Consider the following 17,568-nt stretch of genomic DNA (forward strand, 5'->3'; position numbering starts at 1 on the left):
CTGAGTGACTTTTAACGCTCGGAAGTTTACTACAAACACTTCCAGCAGCCCCCACCGGCCTGCCACCAAGGACAGTCCTTCCTCCTTCCTGCCTGTTTCAATGAACAGGAAAAGCACTTCATGCACTCGTGAGGTGGCTTCAGGGTCACGAACGATGACTTTGACTGGGCCAGAAAGCTTTTTCCCAGTTACCTTCCCTCTCAAGCCTTCATTTTTTGTTTTTTTTTTGTAACAGCCCAGTGAGAGATCACTTTGTCTGTTCAAGGGCACCGTGTGTTGCTCGACCGGTCATTGAAAGCCTCAGCTAAGCTTTATGGCTTTGCTTTAGATTCATGAAACAGCTGAAGTCTTTTAGTTTCTGTCGAGCCAATTCCATTTGCCGTTGGACACAAACTGAATCTAAAATTGGATTTTTGCGCGTTTCTCAGGATGGCCAGCCTTTTAAAGCTTTCGTCAATGTACAGGACATGAATCCGTATCGAACACAGAGGGTTTGCTTTGTGCAAAACATTCCAGAGCTGCTGAGGTGGAAGAACGTCAAAATCGATTACAAGGTGGATTGTAACAGCTACAGGCTCAGAGGATCACTCCCTTCTGCATTCCTCATGTTATCTATGAGCAACAGTTTCACTCCCTCTCAGGGAAAACAGAGTCAGCTTTAATCAGCCTTGTTATTTTCAGTCTTTGTCACTCAAATGCTCGGCTTTGGGCCTCCGGTCACCTCCAGAACTGGACTTTCACCTTCCGACTGTGGCTTTATCTCATGTATCTCTCATTCACTGTTCCACTATCTGGCTTTTCTTTTTTCTGTTGGTGGTTGTTTGTAGTGTAAACTGGGATTCACAGGAGGAGGGTTGGTCGAACACGTGACCGCTGCAGGTGAAATGGAGCTCAATGAAAAAGAAGAAACTGGGAGGAAGAAAAAGGAGAGCAGAGCAGGGAAGTTGTTTTTTTCCAGATTTACCCTCCTGTTTCTCCTGCACCATTACTCCCCTCCCCCCCCACACTGCTACTCACCTGGCCAGTTTCATTTCCCCCTCCCCCCCATAGCTCCGCCTCCTCGGGGCAGGTAGGCCCGTGGCTATAAAGGTACGCTAATGTGAAGCAGCCTATCTTCTCTGCTCGGGGAGTGAGGAAGACACAACAGGGCTGAGGGAGAGAGCAAGAGAGCGAGAGAGAGAGAGAGAGGCGGAGTAGGGAAGTTTCAATTTAAAAAGACAATTGGATTGACTGCTCTCAGACTGCAACCATGGGGCTGGGAGTAAGTACTGGGACTGGGTTTGGCTTCACTTCTGAGACTACTTAGACTAAGATTTATGGTGTTTTCAGTCTTGGGCTCAAACTAAAGTTACTGGTGAAAGTTGTGGGTTTACTTTGTACTTTAGTTTTGCTCTCTGCTGTGTCTGAAACGCTTTTAAAATGAACAGTAATTCCCTAGTCTTTCTAGCAATGATTAACTTTGACTTCATGTTTGAACAGTAGACTTGCTTGAGGCTCCCAACTCGTGCAACAAAAGAGGAAGCAGCAGTCACTCCTGCATGTGTTCAGTCTTATCTACCGGCTCACTTCTGTGTCGCTTTCTCCAATGCAGAAAGGGAAAGAAGAGTACAAACTGGCAGCAACCTCAGATGGCGACACCAAGAAAGGCAAGAAGGGCAAAGGGGGGAAGGATATGGACGAACTCAAGAAAGAAGTGGACCTGGTGAGTACACAAGCATCAGCCTGCCACCACCTGCTTCAAAAATGACTTTTAAAGAGTGTGGAACATGAAGAATCCACCTTAAGTGAAACTAGAAGGAATGTATGTTGAGCAGAGCAACTTTCCTGAACATTACAACTGCCTGCTTCATTCTTAGTGACAGTCAGGGCTTGTTAACACTGTCGGTCTCTGGCTTCAGTCACAGCGATGATACAGTCACGGCTCAGACAAATCTTCTCTGTGGCCTCATGGCAAGTCACATGAGATGCAGCCGTCTGGCCTATATTTCATACAGATTGCTGCTTACTCTGTCACATGTTATTAAGGAGTTCTCAGCTATAATTAACTCCTAAGTCGCGCTTATCTAGATCGTTTTTTTGATGCTGAAACGCCGGGTGAGAAGTTCTGTTGTCATTATAGTCTTTAGCGTCTCCGAACACATGAATTAGTCCTCCTGCCCCGCACAGTAAACACATATTACCCGGCTTGTGATTGCCTTTCACTGTCACGCTTTGTTCACGGTATCTTCGGCCATAATCAGGCAGATAGTAATGTGTTTATCAGAGCAGCCAGCGGCAGTAGTGGACACTCAGAGTTGTGAAATTTGAAATATCTTGTCCATAGAAGAGAGCTTCCACTGCTGTCAGCTTTTCTCTGAATGTGAGGCTTGTTGAGGTCACTTCCCAAGGTCAGCAATCAAACGAAGGATAAGAGAGGATTTGACAGCACCAACTCTATGTTTAATGCACATTGTTGGTGTGTTAAAGCAACAAATGCATTTATTTAAGGTGTTGTTCAGGTTTCCTCTGATTCCTAAGCTGGAGACATTTACCCACCCACTTATGAAACATGATGTCTGTAACTTTCATAACTTCATGTCCTTGACAAGGTCACAGGAGGCACATTCAGCTCTGACCTTTATCTCAAAGCACTAATTAGATATTAGGGAACAAGCAGCGCTGGAATCTCCTGCCAGGAGTTTTCATCTTCGGTTATTTTGCGGAAAGATTAATTTTAACTGGTTGATGACTTTCACAAGGTCAGCAGGTGTCACTAATTGCAGATGTGTCATATGCTTCTAAAACAACTTTTCATGAACTATGATGACGATACGCCTTTCGTGGCTGGTGGCCAGTTTTTTGATTAATTCTTTTATAGCGGCGTTTTGTTTTTAATCTTGAGTCTCCTGTTCAGTGTCAGGTAACCGAGCTCTCTGCAGGTTATTAGGTAATAAAACTCAAACCTCAGTGACACATTAATGATGACTGTCCTCTGTACATCTTAACTACATCTCAAAGTCCTGCCGCCGCTGAAGGACATCTGAACGCCATAGCAACCGTATCGCCAATCAGCTGTGACCTCCCAGCTTAGCATATCATTTACCGCAATTAAGAGCAGACGTCGTCTTTAATGTGTCTCTACTGCCGCACGGAGTTCCATCAAGGTCACCAATAAAAGCTGCCGTGTATTAATAATCCACAGGTTGCAGATTGGTGGTGCGGTTAAATAATAACAACCTGCTGGTGGAACGGCAGTAAAAGTGCAGGTTGGTCTCCAAGGAGCCGACACATTAATGATTGTTGCACCATCGTACAATTAAACTGCGGCGTCAAAGTCCAGCCAAAGACAATGGCAACGATTCCCGGAGAGACGGGAAGATCAGCTGAATATAGAAGCGTCCAAACATGATCATAGATGTTGGTATTTGCTCAAAGCTGTCTTCGGCAAGCTTCAGAAGAGCTGCTGACTCAGGGTTAAAGACAACCGCAGTGGTTTGGGGCTCGTGATACCAGATTTTCCTCCTTATTATACAACAATATGGTGGCAGAACGGTGCAATTACACTCTCCCACTGATGAGAGTTCAATAAAGTGACCCACTTCAGCCAGCTCTTTCACATTTATTTACCTATTTATATATAAACTCCCAGCTGTGGAAAACTGAACCATAACCCGTCAAAGTGAGCTTAGAATAGGACGCTGTCACTGAGTGGTGACAGTCATTGTTCATTCATTCATTCACTGTAAACCAGCAGCTGCGATTCTCACATTCGCTTATATAATAGAGCATTATGAGTATCGACTGTAGCCTCTTTTTTCAACGTTATTCTACTCAGCTTTTGTGCTTAAACTCCGAGAAACATTAACTTAAAAGCTGAGCACATTAACAGTGAATGTAGCTTTAAAAAAAAAACCAAAAAGAACTTGTTAAAAAACCATTAGAATAAATTGAAAAAAATACGATTAAAGATAGAATCAGTCAAACATAAAGTGCACTAAAACTGAGGCAAATAACCCTGCTTTTCCCAGAGGATGCAAATGAGACACGATTTCAATAAAATTGGAATCTTTCCTACTTATACTCTAATAAATAATAATGAGTTTCTACGTGGCTTACTCTCCTTATATATAATAATTATAGCATTATGTCAGGATGAGGCAGAATGTAAAGCTCTTGTTTCAAGGAAAACCTACCACTGAAATGGAAAATAAATGGAGATTACGGTTCCTTCAATGGTTTTTCTGGCAACGTTTGAATCACAACAGAACTGATCACAGGTTTGTGGTCAGTGTAACGCCACATTAACCAGTGTGGGCATCTCTTATGCATTCTGTTTGACGATTCCTACACTTTGTTGTTTCGCAGCATAAAGGAATAATGAAAGTAGGAGTCAGATATTATTGCAGATCATCCAATTTACACAGGAAGAATCTCTATTCATTCACTGGCTGTGGGCGTTATTCAGAAAAACACAGTGTAGGCACATGGATGTGTCAGCTTGTTCACTATCCACTTATAAATAAAGACATTTCGGCTCCGTGGAAGCTGGTTTTAATTGTAAACCCTCTCTCATCAACACTTGAGCTTCTCCTCTATGACTGATAGTGATCCTCTCATGGAGAACCTAAAAATGTCCAACATATTTGCAGATGTTGGCGCAAACACCAGTGTGTCAGCTGGGTGTCACTGATTCTCCTGAATGAGTGTTTGCTCGCGGTGAACTGACTCTTCTTGGCGGTTCGGCCTTCGTGTTTGGCTTCGAGTTCGTAAATCATCGCTCTGGTTTGACTTGAATGTCTGCTCTGAAGAATCAGACCGTGTGGAGCAGCGTGGAGGGCGTTCTTTAATCCTCAGAGGAGATAATATCTGCGGTTATAAAATGACAGGGATTTCGGCTTGTTTTACGCAATGTCTCTCAATCTCCTTCTCCCTCTGTGTCCACAGGACGACCACAAGCTGACCTTGGATGAGCTTCATAGAAAATATGGAACCGACCTGACCAGGGTGAGTCTGTCAGCGGGATAATGAATGCGGCGGCTGCTCGTGACAGTGTCACAGAGGCCAGGAAGATGTCAGAATGCAAGCACACAACTATAGAAACACACTTGAAAATGACATAATTTGAATGTATTTCTCCTCCAGTTCATGCAGCATCTTTGAGCAAAGTAGCGGAGATGGACAAGATATAGCAGCATGCAAAGAATGTAGCGTAGATTAATCAAATTATACTGTTTCATTAATATAAAGGAACTTCCTCTGTAGCACCTTTAGCACAGAAATCTGTCATTTTAACATTTAAAATAAACAAAATTTGCATCAGTGTTAGCAACAGCTTTGACATGTGACTCTCTAAAATGAACCAACCATGTGGCTTTAGCTGTGGACAACCAAATATACCAAACAGTAACAAGGATTTTAAGAGACCTGAAAAGTACTCACAAGGAAATCGATAAAATACACATTTTCTGCAGCAAAGACGTGAGTCTTTTCTGTATTATCCCTTAAATTATATCCTTTACAAGTCCCTCAGATGTTTGTACGATGTCAAGGAAGGAACCTAAATCTAAATGCACTACTCTTCAAAAGGTTGGGGTCACCTAGGCAACACTCATGCTTCTATTCATGTGCTAACATAATTGCACAAGGGTTTTCCAGTCATCAATTAGCCTTTTAACACCATTAGCTAACACATTGTAGCATTAGAACACAGGAGTGATGGTTGCTGGAAATGTTCCTCTGTACCCCTATGGAGATATTCCAAAAAAAAAAAAAAAAAATCAGACGTTTCCATCTAGAATAGTCATTTACCACATGAAAATGTCTAGACTGTACATTTCTGATACATTTCATGTTGTCTTCATTGAAAAGAAAAGCTTTTCTTTCAAAATTAGGGATATTTCTGAATGACCCCAAACTCAATCCCTAGAACAGACCATCTACTGGGTCAGAAGGACCATTTCTGTGGTAGAAAGTAGATCTAATAAATATTGTGAATAACTAGAGCACAGTTTCTTGCAACACAATTTTTCCCACTCCAGTTTACCTTCATTGCATCAACGTGGTGACAGAAGTTAAGTAAACTGCAAGGTGAGAGAACTTTAGAGGGAAGAAAGGAAGAAGTAGTTACGGCCCTTCGATTCAAGTTGTACCCAAAGAGAGAAACTCGACTATCTCTTCATGTTCATGGTCTTCATCAAGCCAATGACACACAGAATCCCATTACACAACCCAATACAACCCCACAGTCCGCTGATTCTCATTACCTGCTGAAATCTGAGCCGTCTGAGTTTTCCCCAAAACAAAGGCTTCATTCACGCGGGAACACCGGCCTTATTGACTCTAGGAAGAAGGAAAAAAAGATGCATTTTACTCCTGGTTTCCCTCCAGAAAGACACACCTCACTTCTCCATTTCAACACCATTTTTGTCCAAGTGTTTACTGACAATAGAGACAAAAACCTTCCCTCCCAATATCAGAAGTTCTGATTTACCACAAGCTATATTGTTACTAGCTAATTGTAAAAAGAGGAGGCTTTTAATTATAGGATAACTGAGATCTTTCTTCCTGTGACTGTGGTTTCTTGTGTTTTTGTGTCAACCAAACTTTAATCCACCACAGCTTATAGTCATAGCAGCAAACCTGTTTGCCAAATTCAGCAGGAAAGAGTCATTATGTTCCTTCATCAGGTTTTCGTCCCGTGAACGGAGACAGATTTATAGCACCGGCAACAACTCGACCGGCCTGTTTTCTGTAATGGTAATTCATAGTTTACACAGACGCGCTACAAACATGTCACCGCTAAACCTTCTTTTCTTGTTCTCTGTGTTTCTTTTCAGGGTCTGTCCGCCTCCAGAGCAAAAGAGATCCTGGCCAGAGATGGTCCAAATGCCCTCACACCTCCTCCCACGACGCCTGAATGGGTCAAGTTCTGCAGACAGGTAAAAGTCACTTGAAACTCAAGAGCATTTTCCATACAAAACGCTGAATTCAAATTCTAGACATGCAAATTCAGGCTGATTCCTTGCAGCCAGTGCAACAAGAAAAACCTGAAAACCGAAGTGTTGTTCTTATGCTGTTTGCAGCTGTTTGGTGGTTTCTCCATGCTGCTGTGGATCGGTGCCATCCTCTGCTTCCTGGCCTACGGTATCCAGGCTGCCTATGAAGACGAACCGGCCAACGACAATGTAAGGCAGGCTTTGTTAGGGTAGGATATGTGCATGTTATGTATAAATGAAAGGATTAATGCATCTCTTTTCTTTCTTTTTGTAGCTGTACCTGGGTGTTGTGCTCTCTGCTGTCGTCATCATCACTGGTTGCTTCTCCTACTACCAAGAGGCCAAGAGCTCCAAGATCATGGACTCCTTCAAGAACCTGGTCCCACAGGTGAGAGATGTCCATAACGCCATCACTCAAAGTCTGGTTTAACTGCACTTGTTCTCCAAATGTTGCTCATCTGAAGCAACAGAACATCTTGCACAATGCTAAGGAGTAGTATTACGACACTCATGACACATTTGAAAAACCTGTCATCTTCTTTCCATGAAGCAATGCGACTTGTGTAAAAATGCTCGCCTCTGGTTTCATAGCAAGCCCTGGTGCTCCGAGACGGTGAGAAGAAGAACATCAACGCGGAGGAGGTGGTGGTCGGAGATCTGGTGGAGGTGAAAGGAGGCGACAGGATCCCTGCTGATCTGAGAATCATCTCTGCTCACGGCTGCAAGGTCTGAATACTTACAACTTTACCTAGGAGACATTTTTATGGAGCAAAACAGCATTTAGATGATATTTAGAAGGACAGATTAGATGCTAGTTTAGCATCAAGTCCCGATAATGTGTACAGTCTATCATTTTTTTAGTGTTTTTCCTGGTCAGTTGCATAATAAGACAAATGAAATGAGGGTCCAACATGGCGCAATCTCTAAGTCATGCTTTACGTTGCCCAACATCTGATGGGAAGTACAGTGATTGAGAGACTTGGCATTTTACACACCACTTCCTCTTAATTAGTTTCGAAACTACAACAAGACATGTTTATTCCTTGGATTTTCTTTCTTTTTTTAATCCAAATGGGTCAGTTTCCATATTCCCGCTTTTCAACTCAACAACCAAGTTCAACAGCGCCAGTTGGCGTATTTTATGTCGACCTGAAGGCTTCAAGTCGTTCTCTGTTTCTTCTTCCCCTTTCAGGTGGACAACTCCTCCCTGACTGGAGAATCTGAGCCCCAGACTCGTACTCCAGACTTCTCCAATGACAACCCTCTAGAAACCAGGAACATTGCTTTCTTCTCCACCAACTGTGTTGAAGGTACAGAACCAATGACGACAGGAACAAACGGATGACGTTACAGTGAGAGTTTGCAAGGTTGTAGAAACAGCGAGAGTAAAGTGGACAACCGAGAGAAAAAAACACCGGATGACCCATAAATCTTAAACAAACCCGATAATGACCTGCTCTGTAGAGACGCAGCACCCATGGTGTCACTTTCAGGCCGCGAGTAGAGAAAACTCATCCCACGTTTGGCCCTTTGCTTTAGGTTATAGTCTTTTCTGCTGCTTTTCTTGCATTCTGTAACAGTCCCTGATGCTCCAGGTTCAGCTGGATGACGTCTGTATATGGAACTGAAACAAGCGGCTGCTTTTCGGCCTGAGTGGACAGGATTTTCAGCTGATTCACTGATTACTGTTGTTGGGAAGTGAAGAGACTTTCAACAGAGACAACAAAAAATGCTACTTGAATACTTTGCATACTTAAGCTTCAATTCATGGTCACTTGTAATTGGATCAAACGATGGTGAGGAAGACAGAAGAAAATCAGATTTTTTCCAAAATTATGCAACGCAGTTTAGGATTAAATCAAATGAAATCATCACTTTATTGGTGAACTCATCTGAGGAATGTTTAAAATTAATATCTGTTATTTTTTTCTAACACAATGTCGCTCTTCTGTGTTCAGGAACTGCCAGAGGAGTCGTCATCAACACCGGAGATCGTACTGTCATGGGTCGTATCGCCACTCTGGCTTCCAGCCTGGAAGGCGGCAAAACTCCCATCGCTGTTGAGATCGAGCATTTCATCCACATCATCACCGGTGTGGCCGTCTTCCTGGGAGTTTCCTTCTTCATCCTGTCCCTGATCCTCGGTTATGGCTGGCTGGAGGCCGTCATCTTCCTCATCGGTATCATCGTCGCCAATGTGCCAGAAGGTCTCCTGGCTACCGTCACTGTGAGTTCCGGCGTCTGTAGTTTAATCTGGTTTAATCAGAATAGCTTCTTCTGCAACGGACTTCGTGACAGCTGTAAACTCTTGGTGTCTACCTCCAGGTGTGTCTGACCCTGACTGCTAAGCGTATGGCCAAGAAGAACTGCCTGGTGAAGAACCTGGAAGCTGTGGAGACTCTGGGCTCCACCTCCACCATCTGCTCAGACAAGACCGGCACCCTGACCCAGAACAGGATGACCGTGGCCCACATGTGGTTCGACAACCAGATCCACGAGGCCGACACCACGGAGAACCAGAGCGGTACCTCCTTCGACAGGAGCTCGGCCACCTGGAATGCCCTGGCCAGAATCGCCGGACTCTGCAACCGAGCCGTCTTCCTGGCTGAGCAGGGCAACGTTCCCATTCTGAAGGTGCAGCTCATTGCGGAATTCTCCTGTAAACCGTTCTGGTCGCCAAACACGCACCGTTTTGCTCCAGTTCACCCATTCTGTCTGGTCTCCACAAAAGAGTCTAAATAATTCACCGGTGGAGGGAGATATCGGTGACATTTTCTTTCTGTGTAACACCGTCCAAACTAATCACCTCGTGGAATATTTTCTTCCATAAAACATTTCAGTGAATTTGATACTATACCCCGATGAATCATGAGACGCAGTGCCTGTGTGGGAGGTGTTGTAGCATTGTGACTTGGCGTGGAAGTTTTTGGATCAAACAAAGCACGAATGCAGCCAGACTGCACTACAAGTCTTTATAAAAAGCACTCAACATAATGAAAGGCTTCATCAGAAATATATACCAGCGGCTGTAGCAGGAGGTGGCCAGACAGACCCGCTGATTGCATAGCAGTGGAATTAACTGCGGCAGTGGGGAGGGGTTTATTGCAAAATAGTGTTCCAAGTATTTATTTAAAAAAATACCACAGAAATTGAAGCTGGTCTAAACTCCTGTAAATCATCTGCCCCTTTTTTTCTTCTTCACAGTGACATTAACAAACACCATAACTGCAATATGTTTGTGCAAGGCAGCAAAAAGTTCGCTTCTGTGCACATGTTGTATAAGCTGTCGTCTATATTATGTTATTTGATGAATAAGAGAGGTGATGTGATCATGATTTGGTTTGAACTCTTTGTCTTTTGCTTCAATCCAGAGAGACGTAGCCGGTGATGCCTCAGAAGCCGCTCTGCTGAAATGTATCGAACTCTGCTGTGGATCTGTTAGCGGCATGAGAGACAAGTACCCAAAGTTGCTGAGATCCCCTTCAATTCCACCAACAAATATCAGGTGCACAATCCATACAAGCAAGCCCATCACTGTAGAATGATGTGTGTAGTGGTAAATGCTGATTTCTGCCCTCTAGTGGTCGGGTTTATTCCTGTCATCAGTGACCTGTTTTTGACTGAAAGTTTAAAATTAAGATCAGAAGAATAGCATTTTAACCCAGCGTTCCTACCGTCGTCCCACAGCTGTCCATCCATAAGAACGCGACTCCTGGAGAAACCAAACACCTGCTGGTGATGAAGGGAGCCCCGGAGAGGATCCTGGACCGATGCTCCACCATCATGATGCAAGGCAAAGAGCAGCCGCTGGACGACGAGCTCAAGGACGCTTTCCAGAACGCCTACGTAGAGCTGGGAGGACTGGGAGAGAGAGTACTGGGTACCACATACTTCTAGTCTTGAGCCACATCCTGGTATTTTTAATTAGCTGCTGCAGAAAATAGAAACTGTGAACTCCTGACAAGCGTTTCCCTCCTGTCTTATCCAGGTTTCTGCCACTTCAGCCTGCCTGATGATCAGTTCCCAGAGGGCTTTGCTTTCGACACAGATGAGGTGAACTTCCCCACTGAGAACCTTTGCTTCATCGGCCTCATGGCCATGATTGACCCTCCTCGTGCTGCCGTGCCCGATGCTGTGGGCAAATGCAGGAGTGCTGGAATCAAGGTTTGTAACTGTCGTGTTTCTGCAGAAGTCTGATTTGTAAAACTCAGGACTGCAGGTAAAGAGTTTACCTCTTTCCTCTTAGGTCATCATGGTCACAGGTGATCATCCCATCACTGCCAAGGCTATCGCGAAGGGTGTGGGCATCATCTCTGAAGGCAACGAGACTGTGGAAGACATCGCTGCTCGCTTGAATGTTCCAGTTTCAGAGGTCAACCCCAGGTTAGTTCTCTCACTGAGGCTTATTCAGCCAGTATTTTTCAAGCATAAATAGCATCTGTCGAAAATCCTTCTTCCAAATGCAGCTCTTTAGTGACAGAGCTGCCAATGTTGCTTAATATTAGTACTAATAGGTGCAAAATTAAATCAGTGTTTGCCAACTAGGCCCTGCAATCTACTCAGCCAAAAAGGCTTTTACCATTAATTCACTGCAGACAAATAAATCTGGATGTAGCTCTGAGCTGCTTTCTTTATCAGCAAGTGTTCACGCTGTAAAAAATGCAAACACAGACACAGAAAACACAGTCATCATGGGAAACGTCACAAGTCCCTGCAAAATATTATATAACATTCTGTGCAATGGCTTGAACAAGTGCTAAAAATACATCATTTATTATCAGATCTCTTTTGGATTTAGCTTGTTGCTGACAAAGCTGTAATTTCTTTTTGCCAATGCCAGTGCTGTCTGTTTGTCGAAAGGACTTCCGGCTTTTAAAGTTTTCCCAGCAATTTTCGTTTTGCCGAGATGACACAGAAACAGGATGTTGGGTTACATCTTTTATTCTTCTGTAGGGATGCCAAGGCCTGCGTGGTTCACGGTGGTGAGCTGAAAGAAATGACCTCGGATCAGCTGGATGACATCCTGAAGCACCACACGGAGATCGTCTTCGCCAGAACGTCCCCTCAGCAGAAGCTGATCATTGTGGAAGGTTGCCAGAGACAGGTCGGCATCGGAGGGAGTTTAAGACCTTTATACAGACATGAATCAACTTTGAGAGCATCCTAACACTTTGTCCTGTCTGCAGGGAGCCATCGTGGCCGTGACAGGCGACGGCGTGAACGACTCTCCTGCTTTAAAGAAGGCCGACATCGGTGTTGCCATGGGAATCGCTGGATCTGACGTCTCCAAACAGGCAGCTGACATGATCCTGCTGGACGACAACTTCGCCTCCATTGTCACTGGTGTGGAAGAAGGTAATCGAGAATTGTTCCTGTGGAGATAAAAGCGTCAATGTGACTGCTTGATTGACTCCTTAAAACATCTGCTGCTGTTGTGCTTTATCAGGTCGTCTGATCTTTGACAACTTGAAGAAGTCCATCGCCTACACCCTGACCAGTAACATCCCTGAGATCTCACCCTTCCTCCTCTTCATCATCGCCAACATCCCTCTGCCTCTGGGAACCGTCACCATCCTCTGTATCGATCTGGGAACCGACATGGTAAAGATGGAGGAGATCAAACCTTAGCTAACAAACAGATAAACTGATTACTTTTTTAACATATTTATCTCCTGTCTCCAGGTTCCTGCCATCTCATTGGCTTATGAAGCAGCTGAGAGCGACATCATGAAGAGACAGCCCAGAAACCCTAAAACAGACAAACTAGTGAATGAAAGGCTCATCAGTATCGCCTACGGACAAATTGGTACCAGATTCTTTTTGAACCTTTTCCACGTTCTGTCTTCTCTGCGTCTCTTTCCCCTGCGTCTAACAAAGTGTTTTCTTTAAAGGTATGATGCAGGCCACAGCTGGGTTCTTCACATACTTTGTGATCTTGGCTGAAAATGGTTTCCTCCCCATGGACCTGTTGGGGCTCAGAGTCCACTGGGACAATAAATATATAAACGACTTGGAAGACAGCTACGGACAGCAGTGGGTCAGTCACAAAATCCCTGCAGCAATATAGTCCACTCAGTTTTCAAGGCAAGAAAAGGACAAAATGTGAACGTTTTCCTTCTCATTCTTGACCACCAGACGTACGAACGCAGAAAAATAGTAGAGTTCACCTGCCACACGGCGTTCTTCGCCAGCATCGTGATCGTGCAGTGGGCCGATCTGATCATCTGTAAGACCAGGAGGAACTCCATCCTGCAGCAGGGAATGAAGTACGTACACCAGAAATAAACAAATGATTGATGATGTAGCCTTAGCAAAAACTTGTATAAAGAAAGTTTGCACGAAACAAAACGTTCATTTTCCGTTAACGAAACCAACATTGTGTCATACTTGACCATTTTAAAAGAGCCCACATTACACTTTTTTTAAAAATTCTTTTCCTGTTGTGTGTTATAGCTTCATCTACAAAGCTTCTCTTGACTTATTTACATCACAATGCAACATATTTTTATAAAACCCGCCCTGATGCTGGTTTGTCAGCAAATTAGCTCTTTGCCATGAGCTGAAAAGCTAAAAAATAACGTCTTCTGAACATTAAAGCATCAAAAAATATTCTAGTAGAGCCCTAAAATCTGTATCTGAATCTGTGCATGAGCATAATATGGGCCCTTTAGGAATAATTTGTGTGATTTGGGGAGGCATTGATATTTCTTTATTGTGTTGTTTTAACTGATTTTCCCACCCGCAGGAACCGCATCCTGATCTTCGGACTCTTTGAGGAAACAGCTCTTGCAGCCTTCCTGTCCTACTGCCCCGGCATGGACGTGGCCCTCAGAATGTACCCCCTAAAGTGAGTAAAACACACACATCCCACTCATTGCACAGAATTGAACTCGCTTTACGCACAAGTCACTTGCTCTTTGTTGCTTTTTTTGTGTCAACACAAAGTAATAATCTAATACAGCGTTAATCCATGAAAGCCTTTTTTCTGCTCGTTTTGCGGATTTGTTTTCTATTTCTGGAGGTTTCTTGTCCGCTGATGAGTTGTTGTTTTGCAGTGCTGGGATTGAAGTTTGAGCTTTATTATCCTGCTATTATCTAGTGATAGCGGTGATTTCCACTTCAGAGGCAGGGTGAAGCTCTGAGCTGCCGTGCTAATGAGATTCTTCAGCCATCAGAGCAAACAGGAGCACCGTTAAGCTCATTAACAGCTCGAAACCCCTCGTCTTGTTTTCCTTGTTAGTGTTTTGCGTCTCCCTCCTTCGCCCGTTTTCTTTCTTCCTCGCTGCCTTTGTCATCCCTTCCAGAGCTTCTGCGTCTTCTTCCTCACCTTCCTCAGCCTCCTCTCTGGGTGTCTGCTGATGTTTAACTAACCTCGGCTTCTCTTTCTGTGTCTGAGCAGCTTCCTGTAACCATTTCTGTTTGTGCCGTTTGTTATTTCTGCCTTCTGTTTCGCTTCAGATATGGAAAGATAGTGATTGCCGAGGAAATCCTAGATGTGGAGAAACTGGCAGCATAATTTTTTGCTGCAGTTCTAGCAGAACCATAGTGGAGCTCCACCATCAACAGCTCCTTACAAGAGAGGTGAAATGAAGATTTGTGGGTTTGTAATTTAGGGCTGCAGATCGTGTCCTCGCTGCAGAATCTTCAAATGTTTCTGCCTCGTTCCGCTTGCGCCGCTTTTCATTTCGTTCTCGCGGCCAGTTCTCAAACTCTTGTTCGCCACCGAAGCTTTTATGTGCTTTTAGAGAAGCCTCAAGCAGCCATAATGGCATAAAGCGCTCAGCCTCTCCGCAGAAGAAGAGGGCTCTTGTCTTTTGTGTCACTTTGTAATTCAATCTGTGTCTATCTGTCCTCACTCAGGCCATGCTGGTGGTTCTGTGCCTTCCCCTACTCCCTCCTCATCTTCCTCTACGATGAAGCCAGAAGATACATCCTCAGACGCAACCCAGGCGGTAAGAACTTCACCAAACCCTCCTTTTGCTTTCTGAGGAACCTGTGACACATGTCCTCTGTATAGAAAGTGAATTTTGGGAGAAAAGGAGGACAGGAAGGTTTCATTTCTGCCCAAATGAGAAGCCAGACGCAGAAAATGTAGCATCACATCAAACTTTTATTTTGCTCCTATTTACATTTTTACTAATAATCCTGCACGACTATGGAAACAGTGCAACCATGTGTAGAAGTATGAGAGCTGAAAACATTTTGTCTGTGCAGTGGAAGGCACTCGCAATTCCATAAATCATTGCAATAAATAGAATTTTGTCCCAAAACAAAGTGAAATAATGGATTCAACATGTTCAACACATTTCTAAATGACTAGAAAAAACTGTTGACTCTCTATATATTTCTCTACTTGCATTTTTAATTAGTTTCCTTACTTGTTTCCTATCAGCTCTGTGTAAACACTGCCTGCAGTTCAACCCAGCTCACTTGAATAGACTTTTATTTTTTGTCAGGTGACGCTTGGTCACAACTGAAAGACTTCTCCAGAGCACTAAATTTACTTTTCAGAAAATCTGTTCGGTCAAAATGACTTCACTTTGGCTTTTTTTTTTTTTGTAAAATAAAGTGGTTTTGATTAAATATCACAACCCCTGAATTCTGGGTCACAGCTGAGGCTTCATAGTTTGTTTTTTTACAGAATCTGGTCACACTAACAGTTTTATTTTTAAATGAGACGTACCGTCCAGTGATTTTGATCAAATTTGTGAGAATCAGTTTAGTCTAAGGGTCTTTTTCTCAGCAGATTTGATGAAATATTACATTTTAGATTTGGTTATTTTTCTGAGATGGAGCCACACATGTCATATGATGTGTTCAAGGGCTGTTGGAAAGTTTAAAATCAAACAATTCTTTTGGCTTTTACAGCTTGTGGCTCTTCCAAATGGTACCATTTAGCCATTTATTTAAAAAAAAAAGCAAACCTGATGGTCGGTTTTGTGGTTCAGTGGCTTAATGAGTCATCCAGAGGGAACCATTTAGATAGTTTAAGTGAAGAATTCAGTGTGCTTTTATGGTTTGAGAAAGTGATGCTCAAATTCTGACAGTGGCTTGGTGGTTAGCACTTTCGCCTTGCAGTTAGAAGATCCTCGGTTAGCGTCCCGGCCTTCCTGGGATCTTTGGAACATGCCGAGGTTAACTGCTAACTCTAAATTTTCCGTAGGTGTGAATGTGAGTGCGATTGTCTGTATATGTAGCCCTGTGACAGACTGGTGACCTGTCCCGTGTGTCCCCTGCCTTCACCCTAAGCCACCTAGGATAGGCTCCAGCGACCCTAATGAGGGTTTAGCTCAAAACCACATTGGATACAAGGCTTTATTTGTCTTAGCTCATGAAAAGTTGACCTTTTGGAGTCTTTTTTTAACAATATTTCTCATGAAATACTCACAGAAACCCCAACAGTCACCACTAAAAACGAAGCTTATTTGGCTTTTGCATCAGATTTAGCAGAACATTTGTGTGTATTCTGGGACAACTATCAGGCCAACACACAGAAGAAAAGTGTGAAGTGGTATTGAGAAACTGGTGTTAATCCAAATCAACTCGCCGTCGTCCTGCTGCTGATGTCAGTCCTGACAGACGGCGTGCTGCTCAATGCAGAGTAAAGGCAGCTTAGTGTGAACATGAATCACAGGTGTGTGTGTGTGTGTGTCCTCCCCGTGTCTATTTTTTGCGTGTAATTTGTGTTGTGCTGAGCGTGGCAGATGGCGGCTGCCCGGTGGGATTTGAACCCTCAACCCCGGCATTGTTCATGCCTCGTTCCACCCACGAAGCTGAGCAGAACCTGTGCAAGCTTCTGATGCAGCTGTTTGTGTCGCAGTGTTTGTACATCTGAGCCCCGAGCACAGATCAGTGAACATCCACTGCCCGGCCACGGTGAATTAATCACCTTCAACCAGACAGAAAGAAAACAAGCTGAGCCGACACACTTTCAAACACTTCATTTTTACAAAGTTACTGAAACTAAATCAGAGAAAAAAAATATTCGAGGAGGCCTGAGGTTTCATCATTTTTTTGGCCCAAATGAAGCCCCAAAAAGACAAATTCACATGATTCAAGCATTGGAATAGTTTCTAAGACACATAAATTCCTACCTTGAGTCATTCCTTCTCCTATACGTGGATGATATCATCGTCTGCGAGGCCAAAACGCTGCAGCCTCTCCTGTCGCTGCAGGACTCGTCTCCGAATGGCATCAGCGCCAAAAGCCACGGCTCTAAATCCAGCATGTCTTGTTCCTTTGAATCACTGTCAGCGAGCGCGAGGGATGATATCACCCAGCTCCCCCAGAATGACGTTCTAACTCTGTCTGCTCTGGTTTCCAGGTTGGGTGGAGCAGGAGACGTACTACTGAGTCGACAGTCCTCCAGGAGTGAGTCCATCACTATTTACTGCCATGTTACATATTTGTCTGAGGAGCTAGACCCAAAACACACAAAGCATGGATTAAATTAAGACTATCTCGATGTATATGTCATTCACAATAAAACATTTCCGTAACATTGTACACCGATGCATGTTTGGTCCTTTTGCACTTTCCTGGTCAGGATTTCGAAAACTGTTTCAATGAAAACACAATTCTTTAGATGCCTTGA

The 17,568-nt window shown here is 43.8% G+C and overlaps 1 protein-coding gene and 1 long non-coding RNA gene across 2 annotated transcripts in view; one reads left to right on the plus strand and one right to left on the minus strand.

The window, feature by feature from the left end:
* The first annotated feature begins 1,103 nt into the window (after positions 1-1,103).
* On the plus strand, positions 1,104-17,480 carry LOC110971935 (sodium/potassium-transporting ATPase subunit alpha-1). Its single transcript, XM_022222344.2, is given in 24 exon segments — positions 1,104-1,261; positions 1,592-1,702; positions 4,924-4,983; positions 6,816-6,917; positions 7,062-7,163; positions 7,249-7,362; positions 7,566-7,700; positions 8,167-8,284; positions 8,933-9,201; positions 9,300-9,608; positions 10,346-10,433; positions 10,436-10,479; positions 10,662-10,854; positions 10,963-11,138; positions 11,221-11,357; positions 11,928-12,078; positions 12,161-12,329; positions 12,421-12,575; positions 12,657-12,780; positions 12,866-13,011; positions 13,110-13,240; positions 13,720-13,821; positions 14,835-14,926; positions 17,299-17,480. Coding segments are annotated over 24 exon segments (3,069 nt in total). The 5' UTR covers positions 1,104-1,249; the 3' UTR covers positions 17,328-17,480.
* The window catches only part of LOC127532146 (uncharacterized), a 30,906-nt gene continuing 22,372 nt past the window's right edge, over positions 9,035-17,568 (minus strand). The window contains exon 2 of the long non-coding RNA XR_007939409.1: positions 9,035-9,526. This is a non-coding gene — a long non-coding RNA (uncharacterized LOC127532146). The remainder of the gene's footprint in view (positions 9,527-17,568) is intronic.

The sequence above is a fragment of the Acanthochromis polyacanthus genome, chromosome 22 (assembly GCF_021347895.1).
Source record: "Acanthochromis polyacanthus isolate Apoly-LR-REF ecotype Palm Island chromosome 22, KAUST_Apoly_ChrSc, whole genome shotgun sequence".
Taxonomy (NCBI): Eukaryota; Metazoa; Chordata; class Actinopteri; family Pomacentridae; genus Acanthochromis; species Acanthochromis polyacanthus.